We start from the raw sequence: 15,789 nt of genomic DNA, 5'->3' as shown, positions 1-15,789 counted from the left end.
CCTTGGGACCCACAAGTGCAAGTTTGAGGATAAGACACAGGCAAGAAGGACACGATATTCTTGTCTGCCAAGAGGAGGGTCATGGTTACATCCTGTCCTGGAGGCCAGTGATACCACCTGCCCCTACCCTGTCCTACAGCCCCTTAGGCTATACCATCTCCATCCAGGAACCAAAGGCAACACAACAAATGGCAACCTGCTGGGCATGGGGAGGGTACCTTCCCCAACCGATTAAGCTGGAACCAGGAGCACAGGGAAGGCAAAGGGATAGGCTTGGGTGGGCGCTGGGCCGGGACTGGTCCCCAGGGACAGAATAGTAGCAAGCCATGCTCAGTGGAGGGCAAAGGAGAGGGAAAAAGCCCTCCATCCAGCAGCGGCCAAGTGGTAAGGGAGGTGAGTGAATGGCACCCAGAAAGCTGCAGAGATCGGAGCACTCGGGACAGTAGGGAAAGCCAAGCAGAAAAGGCTGGGCTCTCTTCCCTTTAAGGCCACTACCAGGAAACAGGTCCACTAGTTGCATCATCTTTCTATTTGCCCAGAGCTATATTTTGTTCAGAAACTCTGTCCTGATACGGGATTAAAGAAGGCATCCAGCAAGGACTGAACAAGGAAGGGAGGCATCAGTGGAACAAGGGTAGTCTTCCGCTGCCTCCCAGAAGGATGGAGGTGTACAACGTGTCTGTTCCCTTCAACTTCTCCCTGCCGCCCAACTTTGGCAAGCGCCCCACGGACCTGGCACTGAGCATCATCCTGGTGTTCATGCTGCTCATCATCATGCTCTCTCTGGGCTGCACCATGGAGTTCAGCAAGATCAAGGCTCACTTGTTGAAGCCTAAGGGGCTGGCCATCGCCATGGTGGCCCAGTATGGCATCATGCCCCTCACTGCTTTTGTGCTGGGGAAGGTCTTCCAGTTGAACAACATTGAGGCACTGGCAATCCTGATTTGTGGCTGCTCACCTGGAGGGAACCTGTCCAACGTCTTCAGTCTGGCTGTGAAGGGGGACATGAACCTCAGGTAGGACTAGGGCTAAAGTGGGATCATCATGGAACGGGGCCACTGTAGGAATGTCACAATCAAGGGGAAGAGCTGGGTAAAGCCAGGAAAGGGAGGGAGTGGGGGCTGTGGATGTTGGGGGGAGGGTCATGGCATTTATTGCCAAGAGCTTATGCTGGGTTCGGGGAAGGGACTGGGGACCACCTTGGTTTAAACACCAGGCCAAAGGGGCCAGCTGGTCGAGGATTATTCTGAGACCTCTGCACTCCCAGAGGTATCTCAAGTGGGACACAAGGATTGCCTTAAAGGAGCACTGATTTCTACCAAAGAGCCTCTGTAGAACTTTACCAACCTAACTGGGTGTGGGGGGGTATTGTCGACTCTGAAACAGAAGATCTGAAAGGAGGTGTGATGGGTTCTAAATATTGCCAGGGATTTCAAGGTGACTTGGAACCAAATAAGCACCTCAAATTCCTGTAGAGTAGACAAGAATTCCAAAGGTGTTTCCAAGTGTCTGAGCATCTGAGATATCTTCTTTTAAAGATCCATCAACCCAGAAGCTGAGCATGGGGAGACACACCTGTAATGTCAGAACTCCAAAGGCTGAGTCAGGAGGATCTCAAGTTCAAGGCCAACTTCAGACCCTGTCTCAAATAAAAACAAATAGAAGGGCTGGGGATGTAGCTCAGTGGGAGAGCACCTCTGGGTTCAATCCCCAGTACCAACACAAGAAAGAAAGAAAGGAGGGAGGGAGGGATGGAGGGAAGGAAGAGGGAAGGGAGGGAGGGAGGGAGGGAGGAAGGAAGGAAGGAAAGAATGGAATCCCTCATCTCCCTATCAGATGCATCGATGCTTCCAGGCAAAGGCACAACCAGGTATGGTAGAATGTGACTTCCCCAAGCCTGCCCAGGTTATGGCAGGCCCCACCTCAGCCTCACTGGTAGGGGAAGACAAGCAGCATTTGTGGCCCAAAGCAGACTGAACAGAAGTCAGCAGGAGCCCTCTCTTAGAAGGCACAAGGGGGCTGGGAGTACCTGTCCTTCCAAACAGGTGAGACTCTAGCCTTATGCACCTTCCAGAGGAGGCCATCTCAGACCACAAGACTGAGCTGGGTCAACAAAGCTCATCAACAGAAGCTCTCTCTTTTATCTAAGTCTGAGTCTCAAGCCAATTTCCTCTGATTCAGTCTTCATTGGAGACATTATCCAATGCCAGACAAAGTCCACCTGCTTGTGTCTGTGAGCACCCTCCCCTCAGCTGAACTAAGAAAACTAACCAAGTTGGACTGGGGTATAGCTCAGTGGTAGAGTTCTTGCCAAGTGTATGCAAAGCCCTGGGTTTAGTCCTCACTAATAAAAAACAAAAAAACTAACCACGTAAAAAAATTCCCTCCAGGTAGTACAAAGTGACACTGCGGCAGTTGGATTTTTGAATTGTTGTTGTTGTTGTTGTTGTTGTTGCTGTGCTGGAAATCAAACCCAGGGCTGTTCACGTGAACTACCAACTGAACTATGTCCCCTCAGTCTATGGGACAGATTTTTAAATTATTATTTATTTAATTTTAGCAGTGCTGGGGCTTTGGGTATGCTAGGCAAGTGCTCTACCACTGATCTACACCCCCAGCCCTCTTTGGGACAGATTTTTAAATGAAAAAGCCTAGAGCAAGAGTTGGGGTTTACCAAGACCTGCACTCTGAGAAGCCCCGGGCTCTCTACCACAAGATTCAACCTTCCCTGAGGTAGTGGATAGGGAGAAAGACACTAGGAATTCAGCTTGTACAGGATCCCTTGGGAATATATTTTGATGTTAAACAACCTCACTATGAGAAAATTTCTTCTCTCCACCTAATGCAAACCTTCCTGCAGCAAAACAAGCTGATGGGTCTTTGATCTGGCCTATGAACAAAACTTGGTGCAGCATCTGTGTTCCAAGAAACCCAGACTATTATACCTTAAATACTTTAAAAAGAATGCAAAAATCAGATGTCAGGGAAAGCTGCTCAGAGGGATTGATGTGTCTGTGGGAGAAGCAAAGCAGAGGTGACAGTGTGAAGGACAATGGACAAGTTTTTAAAAATGTAAGTGACCAGATGTCCCAGCCTCATCAACCATGCTAATGAGGCCTTCCACCAATACCTGCACTTCCGTGGTTTGAGACCTCCACCACGACAAGCCTCTAGTGACTCAAGAACATGACCCATCTGCTTTCCTGCTCAGCCTCCTTGCCCAGGCACCTGAGACTGTCACTTCTCCCTAGACCCCAGGAGAGATAACACTCCTCTGGGACTGCCACGTTCTGTCATAAAGTCCCTTGTCCATAAACAAACCTCACATGCTCATTAAACCATGCCTTAGACCCCACTGGTGGAGCATGAATATTGCCATCTGCTGTTACTTGCTGCCAGACTTCAAATTTCAGTTTGAGTTCATCCGGGACGTATTGTTACATGTATTATAATGACAATGATATTAAGAATAAAATAAAAATCTGCACTAGACACTGGATAAGTACATGATATGCTCAATGCCTGGGTGGGGCTGCTCTAATAGCCACGTATAAAGATGAGGAAACTTGAGTCTTAGATCTGGCCTATGGATAAAATATTTATTGAAAGTCTGGGTGGCTCCAGGGCCTGTGCTTTGACTCAAATATCTTCAGGGCCAGCATGTTCATAAACAAGATGGTTCATGGCCTGCCAGCCTCAAAGGCATAGGGCCCTCTGCTCAGATGTAAGCCTATGGGAGCTGAACCTACTGCTGTCACAACTTCCTGCTTTTCAAGAGAAGGTAGAATCTCCATTTTTATGTGGAATCTTCAAATTTTTAAACATCAGCAACTTATTCAAATTTGTCTGAAACTAAACAATATATGTCTAAGGACCAAATGTAGCTCCAAAGCCCAATTTGAGAGCACTCACTCAGCCCAACATTACTGTGTCCCACTTAGAGGTTTACACATGAGGAATCTGAAGTCTGGAAAACTGCCATAGGTTTCCCCCAAATTGTGGAAAGTTGCATATAGAACCAGTCCAGGTTTCTCTCCTGGTTATTCTGCCTCCAGCTGGGGTGAGTCTGAAGCAGCCTGCTGTCACAAGAGACTTAGGCCATCAGGTGAATTCCTCGATACAGCTTCTTCCTGGAGGTCACACAGGCAAGAGAAAATGCCCTCCAAGTTGAAGTGGCATTGGTTTGTGCAGAACAGAGAAGAGAATGTCAGCAGGAACAGGTCTCTTTTGACTGCCCTTGCTGTCCCTCAAGCTCAACTGCTTCCCTCATCCCACAGGGCCTACAGAGGAAACTAGAGCAAATGGCGGTGGGGCAGCAGGCTTAGGCACAAGCCAAGGATTCCCATAATGTAGAAGACTAACCAAGACAAGATGGAAGCCACTGGGGTTCCTGAAAGTTTCCCTCTTCACCATAGGACTGGTGGGTCCCCTCACATCTCCCTCAGCTTCTGCCTCTGAGCTCTCCATAGACAGGTGCTCAAAACCAGCTTCTCAAACATGGTGTACAGATATCCAAAGCAGGGACTATGCAGTGCTCTGAGAGCGGAAGCAGAAAGGAAAAAGATAAACCAAATGTACCTTTTCTCCAAGAGGCAGCCAGGCCACAGTGTTATCATTGTGGAAACTAGAATCTGGAAGTTATCTCCCAACCGTGTCCCTCAAGATAAACTGAGGATCACAACAATTACAGAAATCAGCAGGTTAGGAGATGGATGTCTCTGACTAGCCCCCAGTCACTGTGCACATGGATCAAGTACCCCAGGGTCTGGGAACATGACTCCCACATACCATGAAATAAGAGAAGAGGATGCCATGAGATAAGGTACGGCATGTCCCAGAGCAAACTTCAAAATCTGACACACCAAGCCAAAGTAAGCATGACTTCTCTACTCTAGGACAGCAAACACACAAGTTGCAAGTTGTTTTTTCACAAAAATCAAAAGCCAGCACTGAAGTCACCACATGTCCCTCCCCCATCTCATTCCCTTGTTCTCCAAAGGAAACACCTGCTGGGATTTAGTGTTCTGCATCTCCTGGGATCTTTATCACATGTTAGATATCCATAAATAAAACATACTGCTGTATTTGCATGTTTTAAATTTTATATTAACTGTCATCATTTGACAACTTGTTTTGAGAAACAGGCATGTATGTGAAATAACTATTGCATTTAAATTTGCTTGAGTTGATCCATTCTGTAGTCAGACATGTCTGCAGATTTCATCCACTGCTTCGGTGGACAGTCTTGTGGATGGTCCCTTGCTCCCAGGTGAGAAGATATGTAATAAAAGCTAGACTGCTGCTGGGCTGAGGACTCACAATTCTATAGCAAATGTAATTGCTTCATTTCGTACTTCATTAGGATCCCTGTTTGTTCCTATCTTTATGTTTGGAATTATCAGACGTTTTAAGTATTGCCAACTGAGGAGTATGAAATCGATCACGGTGATTTTAAATTTGATTTCATGGGAGACCTGGCAGCTTTCCATGTATTTATTGGCCGTTTGTGTACCTCTTCTGGAAATGTTATGGGCTTTGCTTGTTTATCTATAGGATTGTTTTAGTGTATTTTTAAACTATCAAAGTCATTTATATATGGTGAAAGTCTATTCACTGTTTGAGGCTTGATGTCTTAAAAAGATTGCTTACTCTAACTTAGTCAAATTTGCCATTTTTATTTTTTCTTGATCGTTTAAATTTCTGAGTTTAAGGAACTGCCTATGCTATCTGCAAAGTGACGAAGGTTCTCTAAATTTCTTTGAAAAGTTTTCAATTTTTGCTTTTCATGTGGAGATCTTCAATCAACCTAGAATTTATTTTTATGTGTGATATGATCTATTTTTTCACATGAATAAATTCCCAGCACCACTGAATTTTTCCCAGTAATTATATAATGCTACCTCTCTTATTACATATCATAACTTTGTATTTGGAATCTCTTATTGGTTAATATGGCTAGTCTTGCCTCACTACCACATTTTCCTAATTACAATCAAATTGTCTTGATATCTCAAATGTTGTCCACCTATTCTTTTTTAAAAAATTTTTTAGATGTAGATGGACACAATACATTTTTACTGTATTTTTTATGTGGTGCTGAGGATCAAACCCAGTCCCTCCCAAGTGCTTGCCTAGTATTCTACCATGGAGCTATGACCCCAGCACCTCCATACATTATTCTTGAAAATGCTAGCTACTCTGAGCTTTTTACTCCCCCCACCCCTTACTGGGGATTGAATCCAGGGACATTTTACCACTGAGCCATATCCCTAACCCTTTTTATTTTTTGAGACAGAGCCTCGTGGCCTTGAACTTGTGAGCCTCAGCCTCCTAAGTTGCTGGGATTAGGTGTGTACCACTGCACCCAGCTGCCTTTTATGTTTTCACCTGAATTTTATAATAAGCTTTCAAGTTTACTAAAAAATTTCTTGAGTTGGACATGGTGGCTCAATCCTGTAATCCCAGCAACTAGCGAGGCTGAGGCAGTAGGATTGAAAGTTTAAGGCCAAACCCAATAACTTAAATCCTGCCTGCCTCAAATTAAAAAGTAAACCTAGAAAAAGGACTGGGAATATAGCTCAGTGGTAGAGTGGCTGAGTTCAATCCTCAGTACCAACCCCTCAAAAATAAAATTGGGTGAATTTTGATTTGCATAATCTTTACACAGAAATTTAGAATCCATTTTTATATTGAATCTTTTTTAAAATGTTTTTTTTTAGTTGTAGATGAACACACAGTATCTTTATTTATTTTTATGTGGTGCTGAGGATTGAACCCAGTGCCTCACACATAGGAGGCAAGCACTTTACCACTGAGCTACAGCCTCAGCCCCTTATATTGAATCTTCCCCAACAACAAATATGGTGTAGCTTTTCTTTGCCTTAGGTCTTCTTCATATCTATGAAGTTTTATTTCTTCTATAAAGACCTTATATCTCAAAAAAATAGATCTTACATCTCTTTTAGATCTAAGTATTTCGTTTTTGTGAATATGATTAATGGCATTTTTTTTTTGTACTTGGAGGAATTTTATTAGTAATAGTATTTGTTCAGTGAGAAGGTCAGGGATAAAAAAGTCCCCCAAAGCAAGTTTTAGTTCCACACTAAACATGTAAGTGATGTCTTCTTTGGTTTCTTTCAGCTTTAACATTTGATAGATCTAATTTGAAATGAGTTCCAGAACAGGGAAGAAGCTGAGGCAAGAGAGAGAAAAGAATGGGTGAACAGTTGAAAAGTGTAGTTGAAAAATGGGGAGACTGAGAGAGTACTATAATGAAGCCCATCTCAGACAAAAAGCAACCAGTAGGATTTTCAGGGACTCGGTTGGAGCAATGCCCACCTCAGTCATCTCCCAGGTAAATACTCCCCCAGTGTCCAGGACCTGTGGCCCATCTACTCCCACTGAGGTCTTCAGTCTGTCACTTGGATCAACATAAAACTAACCAAGCCCTGACTTTCATAGTCATTAAACAAATATTCCCTGAGGCAGGAATTGTTCTAGGGGATACATCTATAAACAACAGACCAAGGCCCAGCCCTTGTGAGCTTACATAATAGAGGAGAGAGACCAGAAAATAAACAATAAGCATAGTAAACAAGTAAAATAGAAATCAAAGAGTGCTACGGGGAAAGAGCAAATAGAGTTAGGTAAAAGGGATCAGAAGTGTGGGTGTGGGTGGTGGAAATTTTAAAAAGCTTGGTTAGGGGTCTGGGAGCTTCATTGAGAGTGTCTGGGCAAAGCCTTGCCAAGAGTAAGAGAGTTGGCCTTAGGATGTAGGGGGTGAAAATTTTCAGACAAAGGAAAATAAAGGATTAATGGTCTTAAACAAGAGGTTGAAGGTCTTGTTTGAGAAGCCCAAAGACGCCAGGGAGACTGGAGCAGGAGTAGTGAATAGAAGGTGCCATTGGGAAGTAAGTGGGGTGTGGGGTGCACACCAGGTAGGGCCTTGCTGGCCATTGTAAGCCTTTGGCCTTTAGCTGGGACCTCTTCAGCAGAATACCTGGGGCCATGACCTGGCCATGTGAGGCCGCAGCAGAATGAGTGACAGCTAGACTTCTCAGAAATAGACATAGGGGAAGGGCAGTAATAAAATGAATCTTAGCTCTAGACTATAAAGAAATAGAGGAGAAGATGAATAAGGGCAGCAATGTAAAGAGGACTAAGTGAAAACCATTAGCCTTGATGCTGTTTGTAGATACCAAAGAATAAAGAAAAGGGATACTTTTCTTCTTAGAAAAGCAATAGTTAGGGCTGGGGATGTGGCTCAAGCGGTAGCGCGCTCGCCTGGCATGCATGCGGCCCAGGTTCGATCCTCAGCACCACATACAAACAAAGATGTTGTGTCCGCCGAAAACTAAAATAAATAAATAAATATTAAAAAATTAAAAAAAATTGATTAAAAAAAGAAAAGCAATAGTTAATATTTTAGCAGTACTTGACAATTATTACCATTTTTAGTGGATTGTTCAGTGACCACTATTGGTCAGGCTAATGTTGATTATAGCACATAAACATTCAAGTAGGCTGGCTCTTTTGTTACTCATGTAGGATATCAGTTTTATCTTTAAAAAGTGGCTGGGACATTACAGTGATACTCCTTTTGAGAGGGGTAACCAGCTGAACAATTCCTTCCTAGGATGGGAGTGTGGTCTGTCCTATCTCATGGGGGAAAAAGCCAGCACATTTTAGAATTTTGATGAGATTAGCTTGGTGATAGGAGAGTACAGGTAATGTGAACTCCGTTTGATTAATGGCATTTTTAAAAAATTACCTATTTGTTATTGGTATCTTGGGTCCCATTTTTTAATATTATGAATGTATTTAGAACCTGTGGATTCTCTTGCTAGTTACAATGGAAATTTTTCTCTATGAATAATCCTGTTATTGACAAAATATTAATAAAAGTTTTGTTTCTTCTTTTCCCATCCCTATTTATTCTATTTGTTTTGCTGTGCCAGAGAGGGTCTATATATAGTATAATTTAAAAAGTGATAATACTGTTGCTTTTTTCCTTTTTGATATTAAGTCCTTATTTCACCATCAAGTTTAATGTTTACTATAGAGTTGGGAATTTCCCTTGTTGCTAGTATAATAAATTTTTTTAAAACACTGAATTTTGTTGTTAGCTCTGCATCTATGAAATTCTTTTTAATCTGAGTGATGGGGGCCTCTTCTCTTGCTCCACTAGTATAGACCTTCAAATTATTGTTTCTGATTTGCTTCTATTTCTTATAGCCTTCTAATCATTCATATATATATATATATATATATATATTTTTTTTTTTTTTTTTTTTTTTTTTTTTTGCCTCTACTCCCATGCCACCTATTCCCAAAGACCACTGTCTCACATTCCCCAACAGGTAAAGTGCACTTGTTGATCCATATTTTCTGCTGGACAAAGCTACTCTTAACCAGCTATTCCCTAGCTCTAAGCCTATAGCAACTGTACCAGATTGCTACTCCATGATCCTATATGCTATAGTCAGGGTGATGGAAATCAGCTATATTCAAAATGGGTTGTGCATATGGTGGATGCTCAAAGCAAGAATTCCTATTATAGATAGAATTGGTATGACCCCTTTCTCAGTGAAGCACATAGGACAAATGTAGTTGCAAGGATCTGGATTCAAATTCTACCTGTCACTATTTGAGTTGAGGCAAGTCACAATTTTTTTCTAGTCATCAGCTTCCCTAAAAGCCAAAGAGATAGTATGCTTACTGCTTAAGGAAATGAACTGTAAAGCACTTAGCATAGTGCCGAGCACATAGCCAACATTCTACAAGCCTGTTAACAGATTCTTTTCATCTCTTCCACCCAGCATCGTGATGACCACCTGCTCCACCTTCTTTGCCCTGGGAATGATGCCTCTCCTCTTGTATATCTACTCCAAAGGGATCTATGATGGCAGCCTGGAGGATAAGGTGCCCTATAAGGGCATTATGATATCATTGGTCATGGTTCTCATCCCTTGCACCATAGGAATCATCCTCAAATCTAAATGGCCAAAATATGTGCCTTATATTATGAAGGTAAGAATGTGGGACAACATGGGAAGGAAACACCACCACACAAAGCTACTTATGGAGTAAAGCAGTTTATTTCGGGTCACAGTTCTATCGACTCAAGTCCAAGATCAGGTAGCCCCCTGTCCTCCAGTGAGGGTGGCTTGTCATGGCATGAGTAATGTTGGAGCAAGTGCTTACATTTTGTGACAGGAAGAATGTGGGTGTGGAAAAGAGAACACACATAAACATGGACCAGGTTTCCAGTCCCCTTCAAGAGTATATTCACAATGACCTAAGGATCTCCCATAATGCCCTACTTCCTATATGTCCACAGCACTTCCCATTTGTACCATCCTAGGGACCGAGCTTTTCATGCATGGACTTTTGAGAGAGACTCATGCAAACAAGGAGTTTCCTTATTAAAAAGCAGGGTAAGGGGGTGGAACCAGGTGTAGTGGCACACACAGGTTATCCCAGTGGCTTGGGAGGCTGAGGCAAGAAGATTGCAAGTTCAAGGCCAGCCTGAGCAACTTAGCAAGACTATCTCAAAAAATTAAAAAGGGTGGGGATGCCGCTCAGTCATTAAGTACCCCTGGGTTCAATCCCTGGTACACAAAAAAAGGGTGGGGAAAAAAAAGCTTGGTACTCTTATTTCATGGGATCATAAGGTACCCACGAATACTTTTGAAGTTAGAAGACCAAAAAAAAAGTATAAGGCATAACCATTATTCTAATAAATTTGCATTATGCTCCTCTTACTTACTAGATGCTAGTTTATGCTGCATATTCTGAAGACAGTCTTCATAATTTGATATTTGTACAAAGTAACACAAGAGAAATAAGATTCAACAAATGGGGACTGGGGTTGTGGCTCAGATGTAGAGTGCTTGCCTAGCATGCGTGAGGCACTGGGTTTGATCCTCAACACCACATTAAAAATAAAATATATTGTGTTCACCTACAACTGAAAAATGTTTAAAAAAAATTCAGGCTAGGGATGTGGCTCGGCGGTAGAGCACTCACCTAGCATGTGCGAGACCTTGGGTTCAATCCTCGGCACCACATAAAAATAAATAAAATAAGGGTATTGTTTCAAACTAAAAATTAAAATATTAAAATTCAACAACTGCATAAGAACAGGTACTGGAAGAATGTAAGGAGATATGATTTTTCAGAGCTGGAGTGCTCATAGGGGCATCTTGGAGGAGAGGGGCTTTAGCCAGACCATAAAGAAGAGTAGGATTTAGCTAAGATTGGGAGAACTCTGAGTTCAGAAGGCACTAAGGCCAAGTTGACTTAAGAAGCCAAAGGGAGTCTGGGGAAAGGTGGTGGTGTATGTACTCCCAGCATTTCAGGAATACGACAGATGAAGAGTGAAGTGAGTAAAACCTCAGAGAATTTATAGCAGTACTATGGTCACAGATCACATGTCACTTGCCCTCAGAGGAATCTTGGAACAGCTATGGGCCCTCCACCCACTTTATAGGAGACCTGAAAAGTCCTCAAAACTACAGCCATTCATTGAAAACCTGCCATCCAGAGCTGGGTCAAAAAAAGATTTGTAGCTGAGTTTTATTAGAGTTATTAGTCAAGTTTCTGTTTTCCAAGTATCCAAACTATTGTTAAGTCTAAAAATAAACATCTTTCATATTCCCCCTTTCCACTTCAAATATCAATATTCTAGTAAAAAATGCTTTTTCATTCCTAATCCCCATCCTTATCTCCCACAGTGACTTTTTTTTCTTGTCCTCTGTCCAGGGAGGGATGATAATCTCTCTCTTATTCAGCGTGGCCGTCACAGCCCTCTCCATCATCAACACAGGGAAGAGCATCATGTATGCCATGACACCACACCTGCTGACAGTCTCCTCCCTGATGCCTTTTATTGGCTTCCTGCTAGGCTACATTCTCTCTGCTCTCTTCTGTCTCAAAGCACGGTAGGTATTAGAGCCCCTGGGTTCAATCCCTGGTACAAAAAGAAAGGATCTGGGCAAAGAATTTTCCTAGCTGTATGTTCAAAGTCACCAAAGGAACAAAGAGCCCTGGACTGAGAAACAAGTATCAAACAGGAGAATTACTGAATGGGTTAGAGGCCTAAGTTAAACCTAGACACCAAATGCATCTATCATCCAAACAGCAACACCTAATGGCTAAGTGCCCCTCCCTCCAGAGTCTAGATTCCACCTCTTACTGAATTCCCTAGAGAGTAATGGCCTGGGGTAACTGGGAACAAGGACACCCAATTCAACATATTATAGTGACTTTCCCTCATTTTAGCCCTGGGAACAAATGCTTATGAAGGAATGTAATCATTACTAGCGCACATACCCCAACATACACACAAAAAAATTATAAATATAATTTTAAGGGCTGGGGATGTGGCTCAAGCAGTAGCGCGCTCGCCTGGCATGCGTGCGGCCCGGGTTCGAGCCTCAGCACCACATACCAACAAAGATGTTGTGTCCGCCGAAAACTAAAAAATAAATATTGAAAATTCTCTCTCTCCCCCCCTCCTCTCTCTCTTTAAAAAAAAAAAAATAATAATTTTAAAAATACCCAGGATCTGGGGTTGTGGCTCATCAGTAGAGCGCTCACCTAGCACATGCAAGGGCTGGGTTTGATTCTCAGCACCACATAAACAAAACAAAGGTATTGTGTCCAACTACAACTAAAAAGTAAATATTAAAAAATAATTATCCAATTAAAAAGCTGTACTAACAAATCACTATAGATGTAACACAAACCAAAAGGCCATCAATGCCCAGTGACATCAATTTTCTCGAAGCAGATCACAGTAAATGGCCACATACTAAAATGTCATCACAGTAGCCTCCCTCATTTAAAAAAAAAAAAAATGTGCTTTTATTTTATAAGGCTATTTTAAAACACTTGGAATTCAATAAATTTGAATGTGTATTCATTATATGTAAACATCCATTCTCTAATCTGTAAAATGGAAAGCAAAAGTGAAAAAATATCTTCCTGAGTTAGGGTATTTGTTTTAAAGATGCTAAGCCACAAACTTGGGAACCAGGCAAAACTCGAGGCATTTCAGACAAACTCTTCCATGACCTGTTGAAAATGTAACTGACCTATAGACTTGACCTAACAAGCCAGTGAATGATACCAACTCAAAACTTCCTCTCATCCCTCACCAGCAAGGCGATTTCTCCAAACTTAAATTTGGCAATCCTGCAAAAGCAATGTGTACTTAAAAACTTAAATGAATCTTCTAGGCACCATCCTCCACAGATTGGGTCAGACACATCAATTTGATTTTTCTTAAATCAATATGCACCCTACATATCTGATTTCCATCAGATTGCAAAGGGTCCCAGTTATCTGGGAGTGGGGGAGAACCACCAAAGTCATGCCCTCATGTCCCTTATGAGTGAATACAGTTGTTTTGTCATCTTCTCCTTCATAGGTGCAGACGCACCATCAGCATGGAGACAGGATTCCAAAACATTCAACTCTGTTCCACCATCCTCAACGTGACCTTTCCCCCTGAAGTCATTGGGCCACTTTTCTTCTTTCCTCTCCTCTACATGATTTTCCAGCTTGGTGAAGGGCTCCTCTTCATTATTGTCTTCCGGTGCTACAAAAAATTCAACCCTCCCAAGGGTGAGTATCAACCCCCATCAAGTTCTGCTCCTATATAGGAACAGAGACTTCAACACATTTCTAGCAGCATCTTTTAGGAGCCAACGTAGCTTCCATTAACTGCATGCTCTGCCTGCCTTCTAGCTGGAAAAACCAAACTGGATGTGCAACATGGGCTGCTTTATCTAAGCAGGGAGACCATTTCTCAGTATGAGAAAATAGGACAGAACTGCTTTGTACAGAGATAGTTGTAAGACATAATTTGGTGAAAGGTCTATTTCAAGAATTCAAGAAGTTTCAGTATTTTTTTGGATTGAGTTTTCAAGGTCCTGGGACCAGACCAGAACCCTTTGTACCACTGGTACCCCCATGTGAGAAAAACACATTAAAGCAATGCAGCCCTTATATCCAGAACCCATCAACTCTGGTTACACAGTAAGTGCAAGCCTGTTAAACAGTAACCATCACAATAAACTTAATACGATTTATACTTTAATCTGATCACTACTGGATAACATGGCACCTGTTCAGAGCACTACCTCCAAAAAAAGTAAAATCCCAGAATCTCCTCCTGGTGTGCATTTTAATCCTAAATGCCACCCCACTCCCATGCTAGGTTCTAATTACATGTTAAGCAAACTTCTAAAACTGAGCTAGAATCCTGGCCTACAAATATCTTTAAAGCAGAAAACTCAACCTTGCTTTATAACACATCTCACTTATTTTACCCTAAACATCACTATACTTTTTTCCAATAACTTACCCAATTCATTCTCCTGCCTCATTTCTCTCATCAAAAATTTTTCTTGCCCTGGGGCTTGGTACCTGAGGAGAGTACTCAACTTTCTCTGGTAAAATTCATATTACATACTAGCAAATGCAGATTCTCTCCCTTTGCAATTAGCTTAAGATATAACCTTTGTTTTCAAACAGCCAAAAAGGGGGAGGGGGGCTGACCATACCACAGAACCATTTATCAGCATTGGTTCAAAACTACTGTGGAGTTGTAGAAAAACAATCTTAAGTTTGACAACTCAAAGATTTTTTTGCCCAATAAGATAACCACCTTGCCAAAAAATGTATGGGAGAGCCAGGCATGGTACACGCCTGTAATCTCAGCAGCTTCAGGTTGAGGCAAGAGGATCGAGTTCAAAGCCAGAGAGGCACGCCACAATTGAGACCCTGTCAAATACAAAATAGGTCTGGGTATGTGGCTCAGTGGTCAAGTGCCCCAGAATTAAATTCCAAGTACAAAAAAAAACAAACAAACAACAAAAAAAAACTATATGACTTAAAAGTTTTAGTTTAAGAAAGGAGTAGAATGCCCTTAAAGGGGCAATAGTCTATATATTCAAGAAACTTCCTCACAGTATACCTTGGGAATGACCCCCAGTGGTACTTTCTCTTTGGAGCTAATAGTCTCAAGCAGCTCTTCTCAGAGTAAATAATCTGTCACAAAAAGGCTTGTTATTGAACCCTATACCCTTAATAGTAATGAGACAAAAAGACCTGGTCAGATTTCCCTAAAGCTCCTCTTCCCTGCCCTTTTACCTCCAGAATGCAAACCATTCTTGCTGACATAATAAACCCACCTCCCCTGTTATTTTATGTTCAAAGTTGCTAGAGGTGAAGAAATGAAATCTTGATATTCCATCACTAGTAAGTACCTACCCACCATTAGGAAGACTGAGGAAAAAGCTAATCTTTCCTCGGAGTTTGAATCATGAGAGGTCAAATTAAAAATAAGAGATTATAAACGTATAAACTCTAGCAGTACTAAGTATTATTTCCCAAAATGAACGTTTATTATTATTGTACTCCCAACCATCCCTTAAACCCTTTTTGATTTTACAGAGAAAACAAAACTGATCTATACAGCTGCAACAAAAGAAGCAATTTCGAGAGCTCAGGAAGATGGCGTCCACAAAGGGGAAGAGTGCTCCCCTTGCACAGCCTAGCCCTTCCCACGGCAGCCTGGATTCTGGGCAGATGGCAACTGAGAAAGCCAGTGTGCTCAACCACAGAGCAGCAAAAACAAAACAAACACCAGGCTTGTCTTTCTCTAGCACTTCCAAACCACCTCATTTCTTGCAAAGAGGAGATTCACTTCAGCAGAATCAAGGCTTGGTCTGCAGGACGAAGGAAGACTCGCCTATCCCCTGCTTGTACTGGTTAAAAAAA

The 15,789-nt window shown here is 42.2% G+C and overlaps 1 protein-coding gene across 1 annotated transcript; it reads left to right on the top strand.

Annotated features, from left to right (window-relative positions):
- Positions 1-660: 660 nt before the first annotated feature.
- On the top strand, positions 661-15,696 carry SLC10A1 (solute carrier family 10 member 1; the record flags this gene model as incomplete). The annotated part of the gene is made up of 5 exons (XM_081292348.1): positions 661-1,016; positions 9,819-10,029; positions 11,764-11,942; positions 13,433-13,629; positions 15,463-15,696. The coding sequence occupies 5 exons, from the start codon at positions 661-663 to the stop codon at positions 15,564-15,566; spliced, it is 1,047 nt and encodes a 348-aa protein (XP_081148474.1). The 3' UTR covers positions 15,567-15,696.
- Between the last annotated feature and the right edge of the window lie 93 nt (positions 15,697-15,789).

The sequence above is a fragment of the Spermophilus citellus genome (assembly GCF_964194105.1).
Source record: "Spermophilus citellus genome assembly, chromosome: 4".
Taxonomy (NCBI): Eukaryota; Metazoa; Chordata; class Mammalia; order Rodentia; family Sciuridae; genus Spermophilus; species Spermophilus citellus.
Note: the sequence above shows the minus strand (reverse complement) of the source record. Positions and strands in the feature narration are given on the sequence as shown.